The sequence below is a fragment of the Rana temporaria genome, chromosome 5 (genome assembly GCF_905171775.1).
Source record: "Rana temporaria chromosome 5, aRanTem1.1, whole genome shotgun sequence".
Classification (NCBI taxonomy): Eukaryota; Metazoa; Chordata; class Amphibia; order Anura; family Ranidae; genus Rana; species Rana temporaria.
The window spans coordinates 323,423,056-323,449,116 of NC_053493.1; the positions used below are offsets into that span (position 1 = coordinate 323,423,056).

The 26,061-nt window shown below is 42.9% G+C and overlaps 2 protein-coding genes across 4 annotated transcripts in view; one reads left to right on the forward strand and one right to left on the reverse strand.

Moving 5' to 3' along the window:
- The window catches only part of PLAG1 (PLAG1 zinc finger), a 70,977-nt gene extending 62,888 nt beyond the window's left edge, over positions 1-8,089 (reverse strand). For all 3 annotated transcript variants that reach the window (XM_040354231.1, XM_040354232.1, XM_040354230.1), the window contains exon 1: positions 7,921-8,089. The gene's annotated coding sequence lies outside the window, so the exon portion shown is untranslated. The remainder of the gene's footprint in view (positions 1-7,920) is intronic.
- Positions 8,090-10,229: 2,140 nt separating this feature from the next.
- Positions 10,230-26,061, forward strand: part of CHCHD7 (coiled-coil-helix-coiled-coil-helix domain containing 7) — a 33,761-nt gene continuing 17,929 nt past the window's right edge. Inside the window, exons 1-4 of the mRNA XM_040354608.1 lie at positions 10,230-10,301; positions 13,856-13,992; positions 16,891-16,936; positions 24,103-24,201. Of these exons, the coding sequence (XP_040210542.1) occupies positions 10,230-10,301; positions 13,856-13,992; positions 16,891-16,936; positions 24,103-24,201 (354 nt within the window). The remainder of the gene's footprint in view (positions 10,302-13,855; positions 13,993-16,890; positions 16,937-24,102; positions 24,202-26,061) is intronic.

Consider the following 26,061-nt stretch of genomic DNA (forward strand, 5'->3'; position numbering starts at 1 on the left):
GTGACCCAACTATTCATGCAAACAGGAATTGTCAGATGCAAGAACAAGTGTATAGGAAACACTGCTCAACTTTATCTGCACCATAAACTTCAGTTAGCATCCTTACTCAAGGTACAAGGCGAAAATCAATTATAGAAAACCTGGCTGGATGACCTTGGTGATAAAATCAGCTACAAAATAAGCCACCTAGAGGATGTATTTATGTAGATCACAATCACTGAGCACAATGTATATATTACCAAGGAAACATGGCTGCCCCATGTATGGTTACAGACTACACATAAAACAAGGCATTAAACAGTAAAAAAATGAATATGTCACCCTACAAAAGAATGCTTGAACATACAGCACTTTATCAATTAAAGTATCATATTTTGCCAAGTCTCTAAAAGAGCATATAAAATGTTAGCATTAAAAAAAAAAAAACTCCAATGACAGGGTGATGTGTTAAACAAAAATCTTACCTCACATATAACATTTATTTAAGCATATAAAACACTGCCTAGCTGAGCAATGTATAGTATACTTTATATTCAAATGTTAAGGATGTATGCCTTATCAATGAAAACCATAAGTTACAAAATAGGCATCACAACTCCAACACAAAATACATTTACACCAAGTGACTTCCGAATTAGAAAAACAATCAAGCCAGTGTGTTTTGGTTCAAGAAGATGAAGCAAATTGGATTATAAAATACACTATTTGATCACTTAAGATCAATGCTACCCATGAACCACAAAGCTGTTTTACAGGGCTATAAAAACCCAGCAGCTACAAGATCAGCCAGTCATTCTGTAGAAACAATAATTGTTTAAATCAATAATTAGATGATTACAGCTTTACCACACTATAATGAGCATGTCGTTTTAGCAACTGCAATATTTACAGGGAAAATTATGTTAATTAAAATCCTAGCAAGACAACCTACATGGCACTTACAAACGTGTAATGTATACCTTGTTCCCAACTACCTATAATAGAATATGATGCATCAATGGCATGTAGCTACTGATCAACACTATAACACAAGGTTCCTGTTACATTTGTCTTATTCCCTTGCTCTGCCATGTTTGCAGCAGTATCAGATTACATGCTCCAACTTGTACCCGATTGGCTCACTTTAGCAACAAGGGTCACATGAGTGTCATATGTATTCAGAGATGTGGAATTACTAAAGGCAATCTGACTATTCACTTTGCAAGAGAATTTACACTTTGCAATAGAGTTCTCTTAGCTTAGGCTGGGTTCACACTACGGTTTTCCCGTCCGTCAGCCGCATACGATTTCAGTATTGAAAACGTACGGGCACGGACGGGAAAACGTATAGATAGAGAATGCATTGCAAATCGTATGCACTCAGATGCATCCGGGTGCGTACGATTTGCTGGCAAAACGTTTTTTAAACGTACGCAAAACCGTGTTCAACCACGGTTTTGCGGTCGTTTTTAAAACAGTATGGCAACCGCATACGTTTTCCTTTAACATTAATGTCAATGGAAAACGTACATATGTGCGGTTCCATACGTTCCCGTCCGTTTCAGCCGCATACGGTTTTACATATAAATCGTATGCGGCTGACGGACGGGAAAACCGTAGTGTGAACCCAGCCTTAGTGAATGTGATTAAAATTCACTTTGCAGAGAATACTCAATCATGTGCAAGGCAACTAAAAACACAGTGAGGCTGATTTACTAAAACAGGAGAGTGTAAAATCTGGCGCTAAGGTGCATGGTAGCCAATCAGCTTCTGACTTCAGCTTTTTCAATTAAGTTTTGACAAAAAAAATGTAAACTGATTGGTTTCTATGCAGAGCTACACCAGATTTTGCATTCTCCAGTTTTAGTAAATCAACCCCAGTGTTTGTTTTGTTTTTTTTGCACATGATTGGGTCATGGAAGTCATCAAAGCTTCACCTTATACACAGTCTATGGAACACCCTCTTTGCAAAGTGAACAGCCTATTTGCCTATAGTATGTCAACCCCAGTGATTGCCAAGAGTACAAGTTCAGAAGTTGCTTAATGTGTTGGTACCAATAATGATATATTAATTTCCTATCAGAACTGCAACTACAGTAACAGTTAAAGATGCTTTTAATAAACTGACAAATTAGAATATATCTCTTTCCTTCAAAGGACCTCTACAAATGTACATAACATGCAGGATAATCTAATAATATTCAATAATATGGGTTTGATTTACTAAAGTAGTATTAAGGTTAATGTTAGTGCATAAGGGGAATATGTGTTTACTCTGAATACCTAATCATGCGTAAGGAAATACAAAAAAAAAAAAAAAGTTTTATTTTTCTGGCACATGATTAATTCACCTAATTTATTAAGATCTGTAAACAGTCTCTAATACTTTAGAAAAATCAACCTCTCTCTGTGGAAAAATACTAACACTTGACCAAAAACAAGGTCTATGACATTTCAATGTGCTGGACATACTTGTGCTGTATTAGCTGCCATCTTAGACAAAAGGAGACAACAAAACCACCCCTGGTAGTTTTCTTCTATAGGATATCTGGACAGGATGTCAGCTATGTGTTGAACAATATTGCTTCCAACTAGACCACCTTCATTTCACATATCTACTTTGATCATTTTCTAAAATGTTGTTAAAAACTCTTTAACACTTAAAATCTACACTTTCTAACTATGCTAAATAAATAATTCAGGCAATGAAATGTATTTCTGTCAACCATAGGAAGTACAGAAAACATGAATGTAGAGTAATTAATTAAAAGTTTAATGCCAAAGCCACGCAAGTACCCTCACATTACTGTAATATACAGCAAAAAAAGTAACTTAGCTAACTTGCAACTAAAGACTAAAACACTTATCAGTTTCATTTTATAAGAAAACCCCAGTCAAAACTGAAACTGTAATGCGATTAACTGAATTCATCAAATGATGTCAGTTATAAACACTTTATGCAATGGTCTAAAGCCACTATAGGTTTATATGCATCACAAGGGAAACACATTAGAAAAACAATTATCCTAAACAGTATTATAAAACACAACACAATACAAAATTATATATCACACCTTCCATCACAAATAAAACAGCTAAAAGTTTATCAAAATAAAACATTCCCCTTAAAAACAGACTAATAACACAAAAAAGCAAACGGTATGTTATATTGATTTGCTACAACTGCAAACTACTGACACATAACTCCCTTTTAACTAACAAAGCAATGGTTTTCAATGCACTGCACATCATTAAATACATACAAGTCACAGTACTCTAATGAATGTAGAAAAAAGGTTAAATGATTCTATTTCATCTTGATAGCTCAAATACACAACTATAGTTCAACCATGAGAATCTATACAAAACCATTTCTTTCCATCAAATATTTACTTTAACCAAGCTACAATATAATATAATTGTTCAAGCTGCACATGCCAGCATCATTTAGCTTCATCAAAATGTTAATGCATGTTACCTTTACATGGCAGCAATTAAAGGGCTGGAAAAGGCCCAATATAGAATGGATATTTAGGACATATCACTCAGTCACCAGCAAGGCATATACACAGATACAAGGAGGCATACAACAAGCAGAAGCTGTTCAAAGACTTAACAGAACTAAACTGTACACATCCACAAAATACAGCTAAAATGTAGCAAAGATTAAAATGTAACAAGCTCATTATATATGTCAAATAAATGAACTGAGCACTGAGTCACATTTCAAGAACTACACCAGCTAAAGGACCTCTCTTCATTTGGTTTCATTTCAATTGATCTTACAGATTACAAAACAACAATGAAAATTGTAATTGCATGTTTTAATGCTAATCTCTTTCTAAAAATAGTTTTGATTTCCAAAGACGAGATATATTTAGATCCATCAGTTCTTAAAAAGAATCTGATTAAGACAACACAAAAATTATTTATACATTTGCAATATAAAGATGCCAACTAGTGACCAATTGTATTTTTACACATCACATGAGCAGCAATACAGGAACATATCAGGACTATGAAGCAGAACCACATTTTAAAGAAGTGGCTTTTAAAAGTATCACTATTGTCCTAAATATCGTGCATCACAAAAGGAATATTTTAATTGCTTGTTATAATTAACCTAATACTTGGCTAGCTTGTCTTATAAATTTCATAGTCAAAGATGATCATATTTACTATTGTATCCTCTACATCTATCTACAAACCTCCCAAATGACTTTGCCTCATGACAGATTTCATAATCAATTTACTATGGGGCTGATTTACATGCAAAATCTGGTGTAGCTCAGCATACAAACCAATCAGCTTCCAGGTTTTATTGTCAAACCTTAACTGAACAAGCTAAAGTTAGAAGCCGATTGGCTACCATGCATAGCTGCACCAGAATTCTGCACTCTCCAGTTTTAGTAAATCAACCCCTCTATTGAATTATTACTCAAAAGATATGGCGCTAAAAGAATTAAAGGAGCTGCAAACATCACAATTGACATAAATTGTGCAAAAAACTGATTCATAAACAAGTGCTCTGCTAATAAGTAACAAAGTTGCATATGTATGATAAATAAAGCTGCACAACGTTAGGGCAAACAGTACAGTTGCAATTCAATTGCATATGTTTGCACTTTAATTATCACATATATGCAACTTTGTTGCTTATTAGCGCAGCGCTTGTTTATTAATCAGTTTTTGCACAATTTATGTCAACATTGAGAATTAAAGTGCAAACACATGTTGTATAAAAGTTGAATTGCAACTGTACTGTTTGCCCTAACGTTGTACAGCTCTGCGCAAACTGTTGGCGCTATATAAATAATGATAACAATATACCCACAATTCAAACTCTGTAAATAACATATTAGATGTCCACCCTTCTGCATGCATAGGTTGTCTTAGAAAGAGATGCTGTCTAAGGCTCCATGCACACAGGGCTTAGAAAAACTCCTTTGGCAGAAAAAAAACGCTCATATAGAGCGTTTTTTGTACAACATTTAGACAAATTTAGGAAGATTTTATGTTTTTTTTCTGCCAGAAAGCTCCAATTAGGAAGGCAAACCAGAATGTTTTTTTTTCTTGCCTCTAAACGCTGAGCTTAAAATATGCTTGTAATGCAATGTGCATGGACACATAGGAGAATGTTAGCTGGTAGAACACAAAACTCCTGTAGTAGCAGCGATTTTTAAGCCAGTGTGCATGGAGCCCAGTAATGATAATACTAATAATATAACCACAATTCCAACTCTGTGCATAACATGCATTAGATGTCCACCCTTCTGCATGCATAGGTTGCCTTAGAAAGAGATGATGTCTAAGACTCCATGCACACTGGGCTTAGAAAAACTCCTTTGACGGAAAAAAACGCTCATATAGAGCCAGTGTGCATGGAGCCCAATAATGATAATACTAATAATATAACCACAATTCCAACTCTGTGCCTAACATGCATTAGATGTCCACCCTTCTGCATGCATAGGTTGCCTTAGAAAGAGATGCTGTCTAAGGCTCCATGCACACTGGGCTTAGAAAAACTCCTTTGGGGGAAAAAAACGCTCATATAGAGCCAGTGTGCATGGAGCCCAATAATGATAATACTAATAATAGAACCACAATTCCAACTCCGTGCATAACATGCATTAGATGTCCACCCGTCTGCATGAATAGGTTGCCTTAGAAAGAGATGCTGTCTAAAAAAAAAATGTGTACAGGAAACTAACAAGCATTCATCTAACCTTCTACTACTGCTCATATCACAGGCAGGGTAGTGTTGCATAAGAATGAGCATTAGACATGGGTCTTAGGGCTAGATAGTCATATTTCAACATTTTTACTTTGAAATCTTATCACTTTGCATGTCTGACCACTTTCACATGCTCAGAACTATGGAGCCCATGCAGAGGCTCCTAACTACACCCCACACCTTGACTATAGCAGAGAAATAAAACAAGAGAACACAAAACATTGGTATGCAGCAAAGTTTTCATGGAAATGTACAAAGCTACTAAAGAATATGAGCCCAGAGCAGGAATTGGACAACGTGCTCCTGTCTTTTTAAAAGCATCTCCTCTGCCCCCAGCCCCACGTGGAACACAGCATCAGCAGCAGCTCCATCTCCTTCCCTTTGCACACAATGCAATATGCATGTTGCTGTATACTAAAGAAGATGGGGGGGGGGGGGGAATCAGCAGCAGCTCCATCTCCTTCCCATTGCACACAATGCAATATGCATGTTGCTGTATACTAAAGAAGATGGGGGGGGGGGGAATCAGCAGCAGCTCCATCTCCTTCCCATTGCACACAATGCAATATGCATGTTGCTGTATACTAAAGAAGAGGAGGGGGGGTAAATCAGCAGCAGCTCCATCTCCTTCCCATTGCACACTATGCAATATGCATGTTGCTGTATACTAAAGAAGAGGGGGGGGGTAAATCAGCAGCAGGAACTGCTGGATCTTTTACAGCAGGTGAAGTGCATAAAGTGCAACCCCAAATTAAAAAAGGGACTGATGATGCCACATTAGCTGCCCCCCCTTCATCAGCTCAGCACTATGAAGAACACAAGCTTGCAGCCCTTGCAATGGCTGAGTGTTCACAGCGGCGGGGGGGTGGGGGGAGGCAAGAGCTTGCTTTGCAAAGATAAGTTTTTTTTTTTAGCATGTAGAAAAGTGACAAGGAAGACAGTTCACATCACCTCCACAAACACTTCTAACAAGGCAGCCATGAATTGCTCTCACACACATCGTGCCAGCTCCCCATCCACGTTGATTATATTCTTTTTTTGTTTTTGTTTTTTTTGTAGTTTGTTTGTTTTTTTCCCAATAATAAAGTAATAACAAACACAGAAAACGTCAACACAGGCGCCTGCCCCGGATTCCTCGCCCCCAGCCCCATCCTCACTTTACAAAAACTTTCACAAACTTTTTATTAAAGAAAAAAAAAAAAGGAGAATGTGTGTAAAAAAAAAAAAAAACTGGGAGGGCTGCGGGGACGGAATGGTTAAGGAGGCAAGCTGGAAAAGCCGGGACCGTGCGATGCTGCAAAACACCGGGACCGATGGGCAAAGCTGGGATTTTTTAGGAATTTTTTTACGATTTTTTCTTATTTAGTTATGCCTTCTATTCTCCCTCCATTTTGGTTGTTTATGATACTGACAACAAGCTGTCCCAGGAACCCGTCCTCTGTGCCCGATCCGGACATCGGGGCAGGGAAAGGAGGATGGGGGGGCACACATAGCGATCGGTATGGGCACCCCATCTTAGAAAGGGGGGAGGGAGACAAAGTGGGGGGGGGGGCAGATCAGATAGGACCCTGCAACCCCCCCCCGTAAAGAAGAGCATGGAAATGCAACAAGGAGCCCCGGATTGAAGATGAAAGGAGTGCAGGGTGGATGGGGAGCCCACCGTGGTGCCCCCCGTGGAGATCGGGGCAGTGTGGGCAGATCGGGGGATTTTATACTGATTATTTTCCCTTTATTTTTTTGGTCTGCCTTTAATGTCTTCCCCTCCTCTCTCTCTCTCCCTCTCCCCCCTCCTCTCTGCAGCCTCCTGTCACTAGATTCACTGAAAGAAAGAAAAAGCTGCTCACAACTTCCATCCTGAGCTTCTCTCCGGGGTCCCATCCTGGGGTCACCCCCCATCCCCCCCCCCATCAAAAATCACTTTGTCCCCCCCAAGATCCACCATTTATTGCACCCCCTTCTGATGACATGAATTGCCCTAAAAGTGTCACTTTCCCCCCCAAGTGCCCCCCAGGACCCCCCCAGTCCAGTCCCGGCACAGGCGGAGAGGAGGGGGTGAAGTGCTAGAACTTTTTTTTTTGCCCAGCTTTCTCCCTCTCCCCCCCTCCTCCTCCTTCTCCCGTCCCCCCCTCTCCCATAATTTAAATAACCCTGATTTTCTCCGCTTCAGAGGGGACTGCGCCAGCCCAAACCAGCCGCAAACTCACCGCGGGAGCCTTAACATCCTTCCTACGGTCGATTTTCGGGGTTTACGCGCCTTTCCGATTTTTTAATAATTTTTTTCCCATATTTTCGCCTGGACGCTGCGGGCCTGGAAATTGTTTGCTTTCCCCTCTCTCCAGCAGCCATTGTAGTGTATGCGCTGCGGAGCAACCCAACTTGCCCCGGGAGACGCGCCCACCTCAAACACCGCCCTCTTTTGCCGCTAAGCTCCGCCGCCTTGCCCGCGGTCCGCGGAGCCACAGCCAATGGCCGAGGCGGTGCTGTCACCGGGCCGGCCGGGGATTGGCTGGAGGACGCGCCAGTCTTTTTCGGTGCGCTGTTGTGGGGCGGGTCCGGGGCGGGAAGCAGCTTGGGGCGGGACGTAGAAGGATTGGCTGGCGGGGTTGGCAGTCAAGAAAAGGCTGCGAAGGATTGGCTGAGGGACTTGTCAGTGCACAAGGGGCCGGGTTTGTTTAGCAAGTTAGGGTGCGCTACTACTTAAAGGGGAGCGAGGCGAGAAGTTGACGTATTTCGAATTGGAGTTTTCCGACTTGTGTGAGGGGGTTGTTTTGACCTTCCCGGTCACAGGTATTGTGGCTCTTCCGCCCTTCCTTCTATTTGTCCGGGGCTTTGCTCCTCCACCTGCCTGCCACACACAGGCTTGTCATTGTCACCCCAGTGTGTGTGCAGCACATGTCCTCCTCCTCCTCCTCCTGGGGGGTCAGGGTCATGACTGCTGAGCTCCACTCACACGGTGTATGCATGACCTGGGCTGCTCTATGGGGTACACTGGGATGTGTGTGTGTGTCTGTGCGGGAGGAGGGGGTCACCAGGTTACTGAGGAGGACACATGGAGGCTGCCATTACTGCCCTCCTTCCTGCTTCCTCCCTCACACTCCTGTCACTTCACTCTTCTTTATGTTATCCACTCACTCCAGTCCGCTCCTAAGGCTGCTTTCATAATGCTCCATTGCAAAAATGCATATGTGTTTTTGTCGCAGTGCGTTGCATTTCTGCTACGCTTTCCATTCATTTCAATGAAGAGGCGCGTTTTTATTTACTGCACCAAAAATGCAATAAGCAGGACTTTTATAAACGCGACAGACTGGAGTAAAAAAAAATACATAGGATTTAAAGGATATGTAAAGATTTGTTTAAAAACAAAACAAACATGTTATACTTGCCTCCTCTGTGCAGTTGGTTTTGCACAGAGCGCCCCCGATCCTGCTCTTCTGAGGTCCCTCTGCGGCTCTCCTAGCTCCTCCTCTTTTTGAGTGCCCCCGTTTCATCAGATTTGGCGACCCGAGTTTGTGGCGTTCCGTCGCCGCCATCTTGCTACACCCTGTACTCCTCCACAGTAAGGATACAGAGAGAAGGGCGCAAGCGGACATCTTGTTACACCCACCGCAGTTTTGCATTTCACACTTATTTTTAAAGGTTCATGTTTTTTCACCTTAATGGTGAAAAAACATCCGAGGATTAGTGCCCCCCCCCCCCCGTTTACTTACCTGACCCCTCGAAGGTCCTGCACCTTGAACGCGCTGGCTTTGGTCGGGGCTTAAGGGTCATTCATTGGTTGATTGATAGCAGAGCAGCCATTGGCTCCCGCTGCTGTCAATCAAATCAGTGATACAGTCAGCGGCTATAGCCGCAGGCTGTATCACGGGAGTGCGCCCGCAACAACTAACCGCCATGGGAGAGAGCTTCCATGAAGGGGGTTATTTCTTGCGGGGAGCAGCCGAGACAGCCACCGAGGGACCCCAGAAGACGAGGATTGGGGCCACTCTGTGCAAAATGAGCTGCACAGTGAAGGTAAGTATAACATGTCTGTTGTAAAAAAAAGGGGGAACCTTTAGAGTCCCTTTAACAGTAAATGGAGCTTAAATGGTGAAATACTGTATTTAGAAATCCGACGTACTGTTTACATATTGAATTATAAAAGCAGAGGTGTTCTGTCAGATTAGCAAACCTGTGAGATCAGCAGATCTAAACTCTGTCAGATTTCTAAATACTGTATTTGACCTTATAAGCTCAGTGTGGAATGCAAAACTCCAGTGGGTGTAAGAAAATGTCCGCTTGCTGCCTTTTCACTGTATTCTTATTGTGGAGGAGTGCGGGGTGTAGCAAGATGGTGGCGACGGAACGTCACTTTCGTTACAGATTCTGACAGATTGCCTAATCTGACTAAACACCCCGTTGGAGAGCCCCCGTGGGGCACGCTCCCCCTGTCTTGCTGCTGGGTCCATTGACACAGACAGCAGGACACAGCCCCAGCTCTCGCATCATTGGATTTGATTGACAGCAGCGGGAGCCAATGGCTGCTATCAATCTTCCCAATCAGGACCAGAGACACTGGCTGGAGCTAGTGTGCTTGTCCCTGTATCAGGTAAGTAAAAGGGTGGCTCTGGGGGGCTGCTGCATCACAGGAGGTTGTCCACCTTAATGCATAGAATGCATTAAGTTGACAAACCTTGAGGGTTTACAACCCCTTTAAAGTGATGCATTCTGTGTTTTTACCAACAGAGCAGTGTGAAAACAGCCAAAAGCAACAGACCGGTAGAAAGAGTTCCATAGGATTTAGGGGCCAGTTCACACAATAGAAACACAGTCTGGATGCTTTTCTGTTTGCGTTTTTTTAATGTGTTCCAGTGAATTTTGGTGTGTTTTTAATGCAGTCCAATGCATTTTTTTTCTTTCTTAAAGGAGAAGTATATCCAAAGCTCGTTTGCCTGGACTTCTCCTATGGTTCACAGGAGTGCAATTCGTTTTGCACTACTGTGACCCGTTTTCAGCAGAGAGCGGACTGAAGTCTGCTCTCCGCTAATGTCACAGAAATCAGTCCAGACACCACATCATCCTAACAATAAAGTCTGGATCTGCTAAGTGCCTGGACTGATGTCTGTCTCAGCCTCTCAGCGAGCCGCTGACAGCCTGAGACGGCCACTCCCCACCCCTCCACAGCTCGGCTCCTCCAATGAGGAGGAGGAGGCAGAGCAGTGATCCGCTGATTGACAGTCAGCAGCTCTCTGTTCGGGGAGCTGAGAGAACCGAGCCATCGGTGGTGTTCAATCGCTCGGTTCTCAGTGAAGAAGCATTGGGGGACAGATGTAGCATCGGATCGATGCTGCATCCACCTAGGTAAGTATGATTCTGGGGAAAAAAACGATAACATGCATCTCCTTTAAAGGGGAAGTCCAGCCGAAGCTCATTTGGTTGGGCTTCTCTTATGGGTCACAGGAGTGCAATTCCTTTTGCACTCCTGCAACTCATATTCAGCAGAGAGTGGTCTGAAGTCCGCTCTCTGCTGATGTCACAGAAGTCAGCCCAGGCACCGCGTCATCCAGACAATGGAAGTCTGGATCCGCAAGGGGCCCAGACTGACACCCTGCACAGCTTCTCATCAAACCGCTGAGAGCCTGAGATGGCCACTTCCCTTCACAGCTCAGCACTCCAGTGAGCGAGGAGTAGGCAGATCAGGGAGTTGCTAATTGACAGTCAGCAGTTCTCTGCTTGTGGAGTTGTCGGTGATCAGCGATGTTCGATTGCTCAGTTCTCAGTGTAGAGGCTCAAGAGGACAGATGCAGCATCGAAACGATGCTGCATCCACCTAGGTAAGTATAATGGGGAGAGAAAAAAACAAATTTACTTACCTTTTAAAGGGTAAGTTCATCTTTACATAAAATCACCAGAATTGGTGTCCCCATTGGAAGACTTTCTCTCTATTACTGTTGTGGTGTCATTATTTCTCTTTTGCTCTGTGATAACGGTAAATAGGAAAAATAGGGCAAATCTTCCTAAAGGGCACAGACATCAAAAACATTTGACAGGAGTTCTAATACCTCTCTCCTCTCTCCAAAGCTTTAAGTTCTATTCAAAGCCATTAAATGGGTAGGACAGTCAGATATCATCAGATAAACAGGCATGCAATAGTAGAGCCCATGTGCCACAGGTTCTTCTAAGGGTCCATTGAGATGTTTTCCAGTGCAGTGGATTGCAGGAACATGCTTTTGCATGCTGGGCCCCATTCTTCCAGGGCAAATCCGTCCAAACAGAATCCACCTGATCAGTGAGGGATGGATCTCTCTGCTGATCCCCGCTGAGCAGGCAGATGACAGGTCCTGTCCACTCCGCTATGCAGAGCAGACAAGGACACAGCCCAGTCTCCTCTATGGGGCGGTTGGATGAACATGGACTGCATGTGTGTTCCATCCAATTGTCATCTGATCTGACCCACTGGACGGATGGCGAATGTATCGCATCCCCATAGAGGATATTGGTTGATCCGATCGGGTCTGTCTGAAAAACGGACAGGTGGATCTGATCGATCCAATCGTGTGAAGGGGGCCTTATGTGGTAGTGTGGTGTGAATATATTCATTAACAATGGCACCCCAAAGTCCTTCTGACGCACATGTGAGATGGATGCTGCAATTGAAAAATGGTTCATGTGCTGTTCTCTTCTGGGGCAATGACAGCCATTTTAATTGAAAGTTTCACTACGGGGTAGTTTAAACCTGAATTACACAGGAGCACGGTCCACGTTCATGTGCATCTCAGTGCGCTGAGATTTTATTCATTTGAATGGGCCGAAATCATACTGGATCACTCCAAAAGTAATGCACACTGTATAAATGGGAAGTGATAGCCCAGCCACCACACACCTCCCCAGGCTCAAGCAGTTAACAGGCAAAAGCAGACATAGTTCGGTTCATCCAGGCCATGCCCCCAACATGTTTTGCCCCACCCCCAGGGCTTAATCATGGAGGAGTTTTAAAAAAAGCACTGCAACCGGATCACATGGTACTGTGGAACAGATTGTAAGAATGGAGGTCCGCCCACTCTATTCATATATTTCATACATAGAAGCTTTAGTATGGCTTCTATGTGTGGTGCAGCTAGATGAAATTGTACATTTGGTGGTGACATGTGTAAGATGTGCATCCCTATGACCACCTATGAATATTAAACCCCTTGTGACCGCTATATAACATAAGTCTAAATGTAATCCCCTCTTGCCATGAGAACATTAAATTGCAGGAGAGTTCAACTGTGTTTTTATTTCCTAGACCTGTCATGTAGAAAAATTAGGTATAGAGTTCTTGTTAAGTGATGCATGCCACCAACACTGCTAAACTTGGCCTGAGCGTCTCTGCTTCAAAAAACTCTGCTCACAAAAAAGGTAACAGAACCCAGGACTAATTGAAAATTGGGGAGCCTTTTTTTAAATTGGCCATTGAAATCCCTAAATATAACCAGTTGGCATCTTTATCTTATTTACTCCTTTACTAAGGAAGTGGCCAGCATGTCATCCAGGACCTGACACTGACCAAAAATGTTTCCCCGCCCCCTCCCCAGTACATGCTGACTGATCAGCAAATAATCGGTTCACACTGGGGCGACCTGGGATCAGACTTCAGGTCGCCCCAACTCTCCCCAAGTCGCGCTGTCGAAAAGCAATGGAAGAGAATGAGAGCCGTCTTAATGTACACTACTGAAGTCGTTCCGACTTCAGAAAAGGTTCCTGTACTCCATCAATCAGACTTCTAGGCGACCTGTACCCATTGATTTCAATGGAAGTCGTCTAAAGCCACATACACACATTGGGCCAGATTCAGGTAGGGAGCGTGTAACTCTGTGCGGGCGTAGCGTATCCTATTTACACTCCGCCTCCGCAACTTTGACAGGCAAGTGCAATATTCACAAAGCACTTGCTCCGTAAGTTGCGGCGGCGTAGCGTAAATTGGCCGGCGTAAGCCCGCCTAATTCAAAAGTGTAAGATGTTGGGCGTGTTTTATGTAAAATCATCGTGACCCCACGTGAATGAGGCTTATTTAATTTTTTTTTTTTTGTAAGCTAACTCCACCTAACTTTTTTTTTTTGTAATGGAAATGGTGGGGAAGGGTTAAATTAACTCGTGTTTTTTTTTGTTTTGTTTTTTCAGTGTCTTTGTTATCATTTGGAAAATCCCCTCACTTTTTGTCCTGGTAAGGGGTCAGACAGACAGGTTTGTTGGGAAATCTATCCACGTGGCTTGGGACAGGCACTGCAATTGAAACACATTTATTACAGTGAGGGAAGGTAAGAGCCTATGTGGTGACAATTTTCTGTACTTTTCTGTCCTGGTGATCCTCACTCCTCCTCCTCCTTTTTTATCTTTATGTAATAAGGACAGGAAATGCTAAATTTGCCTAGTGGAGTTAGGCCCCTTTCACACGAACAGATAGAATGGTGCTTTTTGCTGCGGATTCTACTGCAGCTAGAAGCACACAATGCTTTCCTATGACACCCTTCACACACTGCGTTTAGCTGCGGTTTTGTTACCTGCAGTTTGGTGCGAATAGAAAAAATTTAATTGAATGCGTCCAGGTGCGATTTGGCACAGCTATCCGCACACAACCGCAGGTAATCGCAGTGCACCGTGTCAGCTGCGTTTAGTATGAATCTTGAGGGGGAATTCCACGCCAAATTTTAAATAAAAAACCGGCATGGGTTCCCCCTCCAAGAGCATACCAGGCCCTTGGGTCTAGTATGGATTTCAAGGGGAACCCCGTACGCCAAAAAAACAGCATGGGGGTTCCCCCAAGATCCATACCAGACCCTTATCTGAGCATGCAGCCCGGTCGGTCAGGAAAGGGGGTGGGAATGAGCGAGCGCCCCCCCCCCCTCCTGAACCGTACCAGGCCGCATGCCCTCAACATGGGGGGTTAGGTGCTTTGGGGCAGGGGGGAGCCCTGCGGCCCACCCCACCCCAAAGCACCGTGTCCCTATGTTGATGGGGGCAAGGGCCTCTTCCCGACAACCCTGGCGGGCGGGGAGCTTATCGGAATACGGGAGCCCCCTTTAATAGGAAGGCCCCCAGATCCCAGCCCCCCTACCCTAGGTGAATGAGTATGGGGTACATCATACCCCTACCCATTCACCTGGAGGGGAAAAAATGTAAAAAACACACTACACAGGTTTTAAAAGTCATTTATTAGGCAGCTCTGGGGGGTCTTCTGACTTCTGGGGTCTCTTCTTCTGCTCTCAGGTGCCTTCTTCCTTCTGCTGGGCTTTTCCGCTGTCTTCTTGCAGCTCTTTTACCAGCGGGGGGGCGTTTGTTCTGTCCCACTATTTAAAGTATAAGTTCACCTTTACAAAAGTACAGGTAAAAAAAATATGCATTTATAATTTTTTTTGTTAGAAACCTGTAAAGCCGATCAGCAGATCATGGGTGTAATGCCACAGTCCTGCAGACTGTCCGTATATCTGTCTGGCTGTACCTCTGAAAAGAGCAGGCAATTACACTCTGACAGGAAGTTCAATTAAATGCCTACAGTGCTCAACAGCTCCCTGGTACGACAAGCCAACAGCTGCAAAGGCTGTTGGCACTTGCAGTTTCCAATGTACAGAACTTTGTGAATGAATGATAAGTGTTTTTTTTGTTTTTTTTTGTGTTAGCAAGCTGGGGGAGAAGATGCCCTGCTTGCTGTCAAAATGGGGGATGGTTGCAGGAGCCAGTGCATTTGTAACATGTTGCACCCTGAATATGGGTGTAACATGTTGCCAAATGTGAACTTATCCTTTGAGTAAAACATGTTTTTATTGCTGTCTGTGACCCTTTTGGAATTTTATTCTCACTTCCTGTCCTGTGACAGGTTTGTCGTCAAAACAGAAAACAAGTGAAAATCTCCCCAACATAGCCACAGTAAGCATTAAAAACCTGGCAGACATTATATTGCTTCTCCACTGCATGTAAAACAAAATACAAAGTTTTGCCTGGAGATGCACTTGAATTATAAAAGGAAATATTTTGGTCCTTGTTTCCCATCAAGTTTATAAATCAATTCAATTACCAACTGTTGCTGTGTCTGTGTATAATGAAGCTCTGGGGGATGGATTTTTTATTTATTTTTACATGCATTTACTAATGTTTCCCCTTCATGCCTAAGCCTTTTTCTGACGCTTGTTGCTTACAAGTTAAAGTCAGTATTTTTTGCTAGAAAATTACTTGGAACCCCAAATATATAATTTTTATTTTTTTTGTTTAGCAGAGACCCTAAAGAATATTGTTGCAATATATTATGCCACACTGTATTTGCACAGCGGTCTTTCAAATGCAATTTTTTTGGAAGACCTAGACTTTCATGAATAAAAAAAAAGCTATTTAAAAAAAAAACGTTTTCCCGCGGAACCACCGCTTTAAGGATAGTACTGTATTATATTCAAAAATTGTGATTGGCCACATAATAAGGTTATTGTTTATACTTCTCAGGTGTTCTTTGTAGAAATTAAAGGAGGCTTATCAGTGGAGTTGTGTTTCTAAAACTGGAAAGTGAAAAATTTGGTGCAGTTTTGCATAGTAGCCAATCGGCTTCTAACTTCAGCTTGTTTAAATAAGCTGTGACAATAAAACCTGGAAGCGCTGATTGGTTTCTGTGTCATGCTGCACCAGATTTTGCACTCTCCAGTTTAAGTAAATTAACCCCAGTGTTCTGCACTGCCATTGTATTCAGTAAGCTGCGGCTGCCTGAATCGCAGTTCCGCTATAAGTCTGATTGTCACCATTACTAGTAAAAAATCCATAAATATACCCCATCGTTTTTGGACGCTATAACTTTTGCGCAAACCGATCAATATGCGCTTATTGGGATTTTTTTACTGAAAATATGTAGTAGAATACATTTTGGCCTCAAGTGATGAAGAATGAAAGCTCTATTTGTGGGATAAAAAGGACATACATTTTAATTGGGTACAGTGTCGCACGACTGCGCAATTGTCAGTTAAAGTAACAGAGTGCCCTGTTGCAAAAAATGACCTGGTCATAAAGGGGGGTAAACCTTCCGGAGCAGAAGTGGATAATGTTTATTAGGTCTAGAGTGATTTTCCACTTTAACCATTTTAGATTTAAGAGGAATTTACATAGACCAAGTGAATGTTAAATTTGGTGATATTCTATAACATACGAAAATCTAATTTTGTTGTTTTTTTATTTTTCAGTAAGATGGCTTCACTTAGAAATATTGATACTAATCCATGCTTGGAGGTTAGTTGGAAGATAACATTTTAAAATAATGATTTATAAGCACACATTTTTATATATTTTCTTCTTTTTATATATATATATATATATATAATATATTATACAGTCATGGCCAAAAATATTGTCACTCCTGCATTACTGTCAGATAATGCACCATAACAACCAAAAATTGTTGCAATTACAAATGTTTAGGAATTCTCGTGTTTATTTACTTTATTTGTATTGGTATGACACAAAGAAGTGGAGAAAGAAAAGGCCAAATCTGACACATTCAATGCAAAACTCCAAAAATGGACTGGACAAAATTATTGGCACCCTCAATTTAATATTTGGTAGTACACCCATTGAAAAAAATGAAATCAATTGCTTCCTGTAACCATCAATGAGTTTCTTACACCTGCTCCAGGTCTCTCAGATTAGAAGGGTTCCTTTTTCTCAACTGCTGTTTTGAGATCTCTCCACAAGTGCTCTATGGGATTAAGGTCTGGTTCACACCTATGCATTTTCAGTGTTTTTTGCATTTTGCAGATTTGCACTACAGAACGTGTCCCATAGGAAACCATGTTAAATGGACTTTTTTTTAAAGCATTTCTGGTTGCTTTTTGACATGTGCTTTGAGTCATTGTCCTGCTGTTAGACCCATGACCTCTGACGGAGACCAAACTGTGCGACTCTCGTTCTGGGATGACGTCATCCCAGAACAGCCACTCTCGCGCGGGGGCACGTAGCGTAGCGGCCGCGCCGTGTTGCTAAGACATGGCACTCCCCCGATCTCTGTAAAGAGCCCCCTCTGTGGGTCTTTTACCATGTGATCGACTGTGTCCAATCACAGCTGGTCACATGTAAACACAGAGATACCAGTAATCGGCTCTCCTCGCCTCACACTGACAGTGTGAGGAGAGGAGAGCCGATCAGCGGCATCTCCTCACAGGGAGACATGTAGGAATGTAATCAGGGCACTGATCATCAGTGCCCTGATTACAGTATGTAAATGTAAGTGTCACAAATCAGTGCCTGCCATTGCCCACCAATGCCAGCAATCAGTGCCCACCAGTGGCACCAATCAGTGCCCACCACTGCCCACATATGCTACCAATCAGTGCCCAGCACTGCTGTTAATCAAAGCACTGCTGTTAATCAATGCCCATCAGTACCGCCTATCAGTGCCCATAAGTGTGGCATATTAGTGCCTCCTCATCAGTGCCCATAAGTCCCGTTTTATCAGTGCCCATAACTGCCACCTCAAAACTGGCCACCAGCTCAGCCTATCAGTGCCGCCTCAATAGCGCACATCAGTGAGGGCGAAAAATTACTTAGTTTCTGTCAGTAAATTTTGTATCTAAATAAAAAACATATTTTCTCCTATCACCTTCCAGGACAGCACACCTGAGATGATGGCTCCTCCCCACAGAAAACACAATCAATTGACAGCTTGTTATAAGTCCCCACCCTTCCCCCTGATCCCCAGTATTGATTGTGTTTCTCCCGAACACAGCGACATGTTTGTTTTGTTTAAAGACCAGAAGTTGGGTATGCTTGGTTACATACCTGTCCAGTCCTCTGAGCCCAGGGAATAGGCTTCCCTTAATCTATTATCCTTAAGTGGATTTTTCCTTTTCACCATGGCTATGGCAAACAAATAAAAAGGGGACCCACAAGGATTATCTGTCAGGAAGCCTTTTTCTAAATATTTCTCCTGAACAGACTAGTGGTTTAAAAACAGATTTTCTTTGTTGACCAAAGTAGTTCCTTGTTTCACAGAACAAATCTCTGATTAGTCTTTTTGGTGGTCCTATGCAGCAGTTATAGACATTATAGACCACGATTGCTAGAAGGTTGACGCAGTCAATCTTTCTATCTTGTAAAATTTACAGGCTCTCAGATTTTATCTTTAAGAGCCCATGCCACCTAGATCCTGCATCCGAAGAGAAGGCAGGGGCATAGGTGGAGCAGAGCTGCAGGTCAGTTACATGATCCAGCTAGGATACCTTCATCACACACTAGGGAGTGGAAGTAAAAAAAATTCAAGTAAAAATTCGACATTTAGCAGAAAGGCCTTGCAGGCAGGGGTCCCACCCTAAAGTAGGCCTCTTAGGTGTGTCGTCCTGGAAGGTGATAGGAGAAAACCTACGTTATACTTACCGGTAACGGTATTTCTACGACCCTTCCAGGTCGGCAGGCCTACTTCCCGCCCTATGTGGAGAAAAAGATAAGCTAAACGCTAGGTGGTAAGTACCTATGTGGAATGATGTCCCTTGCGAACCAGTTCGGGATTACTTTATTGCATACTTGGGATCAGGGGGAAGGGTGGGGACTTATAACAAGCTGTCAATTGATAGTGTTTTCTGTGGGGAGGAGCCCTCATCTCTCAGGTGTGCTGTCCTGGAAGGTTCATAGAAATACTGTTACAGGTAAGTCTAACGTAGGTTTTTTCAATTTTTTTTTTTTTATTCTTTATAAAAAACCCAGCAGTGATTAAATACCACCAAAAGAAAGCTCTATTTGTGTGAAGAAAATTATAAAAAAAAATGTTTGGGCACAGTATTACATGGCCGCGCAATTGTCATTCAAAATACGATTGCGCTGAAAGCTGAAAAATGGCTTGGGCAGGAAGGGGGTGTAAGTGCCTGGTAGGCAAGTGGTTAAAGGTATCATTTATTTTTCTGAAAACCAGTAGAATGATGGGCTTTACCAAAAAGCTGTAATTTTTTTTTTTTCAACTGAATACGGCACATTCTCCCAAAATAATTTTGGCTTCCTCAGATATGTTTTGGCAAACTCCAATCTGGCTTTTTTATTGTGTGTCAGCAGTGGGGTCCTCAGGGGGCCTCCTACCATAGCATCCCTTTTCATTCAGATGGTGATGTATAGTACTAGCTGACACAGTTGTATCCTGTGCCTGAAGGTCAGCTTGAATTTATCTGGAAGTTGATTGAGGTTCTTTATATACCATTCGAACAATCCTTTGTTGCAATCTTTGATTAATTTTTCCCTTTCGTCCACGGAGATTAGCTATAGTTCCATAGGCTGTAAACTTGTTAACAATGTTGTGCACATTAGACACAGGAAGATTAAGATCTCTGAAGATGGACTTGTTAAGTTGAGATTGTCCATGCTTTTCCACAATTTTTATTTTCAAATCCTCAGACAATTCTTTGCTGCTGTTTCTCTTCTCCATACTCTTTGTGGCACACAGAGACCCAAAACGGAAAGGTTGATTAAAAATGTCACCCTTTTCTGGGCGAAATGGTGCATTATTTGACAGAAATACAGGGGTGCCAATAGTTTTGGCCATGTCTGTCTGTATGTATGTAAATATACACTATATTACCAAAAGTATTGGGACACCGGCCTTTACATGCACATGAACTTTAATGGCATCCAAGTCTTAGGCCCCGTACACATGTCCGAGGAACTCGACGGGCAAAACTCATCGTTTTGCTCGTCGAGTTCTGTGTGAAGCCGCCGAGGATCTCGGCGAGCCAACTTTCCTCATTGAACGAGGAAATAGAGAACATGTTCTCTATTTGGCTCGACGAGGAACTCGTCGGCTTCCTCGGCCGAAAGTGTACACACGCCGGGTTTCTCGGAAGAATTCAGCTCCGATCGAGTTTCTGGCTGAATTCTGCCGAGAAACTCGGTCGTGTGTACGGGGCCTAAGTCTGTAGGGTTCAATATTGAGTTAGCCCACCCTACAGGCATGTCAAGTTCCTCCACCCCAAACTTGCTCATCCATGTCTTTATGGACCTTACTTTGTGCATCGGTCCAAATCATTTGGTGAAGGTTGTCTTTAACCACTTCCATACCAGGTACTTACGCAGCTTCCCGCCCAAGCCAATTTTCAGCTTTCAGCACTGTCGCACTTTGAATGGCAATTGCGCGGTCATGCTACACTGTACCCAAACAAAATTGGCGTCCTTTTTTCCCCCACAAATAGAGCTTTCTTTTGGTGGTATTTGATCACCTCTGCGATTTTTTTTTTTTTGCGCAACAACTAAAAAAAGGCTGAAAATTTGGAAAAAAAAATACGTTTTTATTTTTTTCTGTTAATTTTTTTGTAAATAAGTTTTCTCTTTCAATTACGGGCACTGATATGGCGGCACTAATGGGCACCGATGAGATGGCACTGATGGACATCGATGAGGTAGTACTGACGGGCACAGATGAGGTGGCACTGATTGGCGGCGCTGGTATGCGACACTGATGGGCACACATAGGCGGCACTGATGGGCACACATAGGCGGCACTGATGGGCACACATAGGCGGCACTGATGGGCACACATAGGCAGCACTGATGGGCACACATAGGCAGCACTGATGGGCACACATAGGCGGCACTGATGGGCACACATAGGCGGCACAGATGGGCACTCATGGGCGGCACTGATGTATACTTATGGGTGGCACAGATGGGCACTGCTAGGTGGGCACTGGGCATGGATGGGCACTGTGGGGTGGCGCTGATGGACACTGGGGTGGCGCTGATGGACACTGGGGTGGCGCTGATGGACACTGGGGTGGCAGCACTGATTGTTGCCAGTCAGTGCCCATTTGTGGGCACTGACTGGCATCTTTTTTCTTTATGCTTTTTTTTTTTTTTTTTTTAACTTTTTTTTTTTTCTGTTTTTTTTTTTGCCCACCCTGGTGGTCCAGGGTGGGCATCCCTGGTGGTCCAGTGTGGCGATCCGAGGGGGGGCTGCGCTGATAACCAATCAGCGCGAACCCCCCCTGTCAGGAGAGCCGCCGATCGGCTATCCTCTACTCGCGTCTGTCAGACGCGAGGAGGAAGAGCCATCAACGGCTCTTCCTGTTTACATCGTGATCAGCCGTGGTTGGACACGGCTGATCACGTGGTAAAGAGTCTCCGCCGGAGGCTCTTTACCGAGATCGGAGATGCAGGGTGTCAGACTGACACCCCGCATCACCGATCGCCGCGATGCGCGCCCCCACGGGCGCGCGCGGCATGAAATCCTGCAGGACGTTCTGGAACGTCCTGTCAGGATTTCATAACCACTTCCCGGACGTAAATCGGCCATAGGCCGGGCGGGAAGTGGTTAAGGGGTTGGGCTTGGCCCCTTAGTTCGAGTGAAGGGAACTCTTAAGGCGTCAGCATTCCAAGACATTTTGGACAATTTCATGCTCTCAACTTTGTAGGAACAGTTTGGGGATGGCCCTTTCCTGTCCAACATGACTGCGCACTAGTGCACAAAGCAAGGTCAATAAAGACATGGATGAGCGAGTTTGGGGTGGAGGAACTTGACTGGCCCACCCAGAGTCCCGACCTCAACCCAATAGAACGCCCTTGGGTTGAATTAGAGTGGAGACTGCAAGCCAGTCCTTCTCTTCCAACATCAGTGCCTGAGCTCACAAATGTGCTTCTAGAAGAATGGTCAAAATTTTCCATAGACACACTCCTAAACCTTGTGGACAGCCTTCCCAGAAGAGTTGAAGCTGGTATAGCTGCCAATGGTAGGCCAACTCGATATTGAACCCCATGGACTAAGACTGGCGTCCTGATACTTTTGGCAATTTAGTGTGTGTGTGTGTGTATATATTTCACAGTGGGTAAAATAAGTATTGAACACGTCACCATTGTTCTAGGTAAATATATTTTTAAAGGTGCTATTGACATGAAATTTTCACCACATGTCTGAGAAAACCCACACAATCCTTACATTAAAAATAATTAAGTTATGTGTAATAAAATGGAATGACACAGAGAAAAAGGTATTAAACTCATGAAGAAAGGGAGGTGCAAAAGGCATGGAAAGCTATCAGTAATTAGAAAGCAATCCTTCCCACCCCCCTTGTCAGTGCAAATAGTATCAGCTGGTTCAGTCTCAACTGATGGCCTATAAAAAGGTGTCTCTTTATCAAGGTGTCACACAAGAAACATCTCATGATGGGTAAAAGCAAAGAGCTCTCTCAAGACCCTTGCAACCAAATTGTTGCAAAACATACTGTTGGCATTGGTTACAGAAGGATTTCTAGACTTCTGAATGTTCCAGTGAACATTATTGGGGCCATAATCAGGAAGTGGAAAGAACATAATTTTACCATAAAGCAGCCACGACCAGGTGCTCCTTGCAAGAGTGAGTGAAAATAATTATCTAGACGAGTTGTCCAAGAGCCAAGGACCACTTGTGGAGAGCTTCAGAAAGACCTGGAATTAGCAGGTACAATTGTTTAAAAGAAAACAATAAGTAATGCACTCAACCACCATGGTCTGTATACACGCTCCCCACACAAGACTCCATTGCTGAAGAAAAAACATGTTGAAGCTCATTTAAAGTTTGCTGCACAACATTTAGACAAGCCTGTGAAATGCTGGGAGAATATAATCTGGTCGGATGACACCAACATTGAATTCTTTGGCTGCCATAACATGTTTGGCAGTCAAATGTCACTGCACATCACCCCAAAAACCTCATACCAACAGTAAAGTTGGAGGTGGAAACATCATGACGTGGGGCTGTTTTTCAGCTAACAGTACTGGCAAACTTGATATCATTGAAGGAAGGATGAATGGGAAAATGTACCAAGACATTCTTGATAAGTCTGCTGCCATCTACCAGGATGATGAAGATGAAACGAGGGTGGACATTTCAGCAAGACATTGATCCTGAACACAAAGCCAAGGGAACGCTCAATTGGTTTTAAAATATGAAATCAAGCTGCCAGAATGGCCCAGCCAATCACATAACTTGAATCCAATAGAAAATGTATGGAAAGAACTAAAGATCAGAGTTCATAGAAGAGGCCAATGGAACTTTCAAGGTTTGTGTGGAAGAATGGGACAAAATCACACCTGAGCAAAGCAGGTAACTAGTCTCTCCACACAGGGGGCGTCTTGAAGCTGTCATTGCCAACAAAGGATTTTGTACAAAGTATTACAAATTATTTAGCGTGTTCAATAGTTTTTCTCTGTCATTCCATTTTATTACACATACAGTAACTTATTTTCTGAATGTATTTTTTTCGTTTTTTTGTATGTATGAATTGCATGGGTTTTTACTGATGTGATAAAAATTTCATGCAGATGGCACCTTTAGAAATATTATTACCTAGAAAAATAGTGATGTGTTTATTAAAATTTTGACCTGCTTTTTAGTTGGAGTTGCACATAATAATGGAACAAAAAAATTCTCTTTTTTTTTTTTTTTTAAGGAAAATGATGCCTCTACAAAGTGTATGAATACCAATAACTACAGAAGGGAGATGTGTAGCTATGACTTTATCAGATACAAAGAGTGCAGAAAGTTTTGGGTAAGTTAAAGTTATTTAAAATAATAATAAAAAAAAAAAAGTAAAATGTGAATTGATTTGCAGTATATCATGCCTTAAAATGTGTAAAAATGGGACAGTTTTACTGTATAGAAATTTGGGTAAATTTTCAACTTGGTCTCCCTGGGCCGCTTTAGGAAAAAAAAAGCATCTGTTTGCCCATCTGTACACTGCATGTTTTATTCTTGTATATTCGTTTGTGCTGACTAGTTACAGTATATGTAACTGTAGCCCAGTGGAGATTAACCCTTTTGCTGTCAGGTCCGTACATTCTATGGACCAGACAGCGGGGGTATCGCACACAATCCAGTGGCTCCACTGCCGCCTGATCGCGCTTACACACCCCGGTACTGGCACCCCCCTTCGCCACCATGCCCTGCCATGCTTACCAGGCTCCACCTGCCCATCAGCGGGCCTGGGATCTCCATGGCGGGTGCTGGTGGATAGAAGGGAAGGAGAAGAGGGGGCACGCTCTCTGCCCTTCTTGTGACCCAGAAAGCGCCGTCTCTGACATCACTTCCGGGTCAATTGCTTGGTGTCCCCAACTCGCTTTGCCGGGAAAGGATGTTTTGCAATGCTATCTGCATTGTAAAACATTCAGTGGTGTACATGGGAGATGTGCAGGGGCTTTTTATACCCTGCATATCTCAATAAAGAGAACCTGTCACCTAAAAAAAAAAAAAAACATCACATAGGGGATTGTTTGTTCCCTATGTGCTGAAAAAAAATCAAGTTACACCCAAGCATATAAAATCCCCCTCCTAAACTTTTTTTTTGAGGCCCCCCACCTCCACATATACGCACACACGAACGTAAACGCATGCGTTGGGGCGCCAACAAGTGAAAACTGTTTTTGTGATGCACATGATATAATATGGTAGAGCAGCCTGGAGTGAGAGCAATAATTTCCGTAACACTAAACTGATACCTATAGGGGCTTTTGAAGCGTTGTCTATAGTAAATATAGGTTACTGAAGTTTGACGCCATTTCACAGGCACACACAAATTTAAGGTTTGGTATGTTTCTATTTACTCAGTGCAGCCTCGTCTTTTATATTTTATCAACAACTTGGTAATGTATTGCCTTTAGGTCTAGAGAAAGAGAGTTCATCTCCAAATACGGAAAGGTTTCTTCACAGTAAGAGCTGTGAAAATGTGGAATAGACTCCCTCCAGATCAGTAGATTGCTTTAAAATAAGGCCTGACTTCTTTCCTAAATGTACATAATATAACTGGGTACTAAAAGTTTTTTTTATAGGTAACGTTGATCCAGGGAATATTTGATTGCCTATTGGGGGAGATCAGGAAGGAATTTTTTTTTTCTCGCTGCTGCAAGCAAATTGGATTATGCTTTTGCTGGGGGTTTTTTTTGCCTTCCTCTGGATCAACTGTGGGTACAGGATTGTGTATATTGAATTGCATGATTTTTTTTTTTGCATGGATCTCCAGATTGAGGGCGATTGATGGTTATTTTGTATTTCTTCCATTTGCGAATAATCACTCCAACAGTTGTCTCCTTCTCACCAAGTTTCGTGCTGATGGTCTTGTAGTCCATTCCAGCCTTGTGCAGGTCTATAATCTTGTCCCTGCCATCATTTGACAGCTCTTTGGTCTTTCCCATGATGGTGGGTTTGAACGGAAGTAAGATTCTGTGGACAAGTGTATTTTTTTACAAATAAGAGTTGTCATTGGGAGCACCTTCTTAAATTGACATAACTAATCTGTGTACCACATGGGCACATACTGTAGCCAGTCTGCAGGAGCTAGAATTATTGTTGGTTGGTAGGAGATCAAATACTTATAGATTGAGATGCAGTTCAGTGAGTAAAATAACATTTGTAT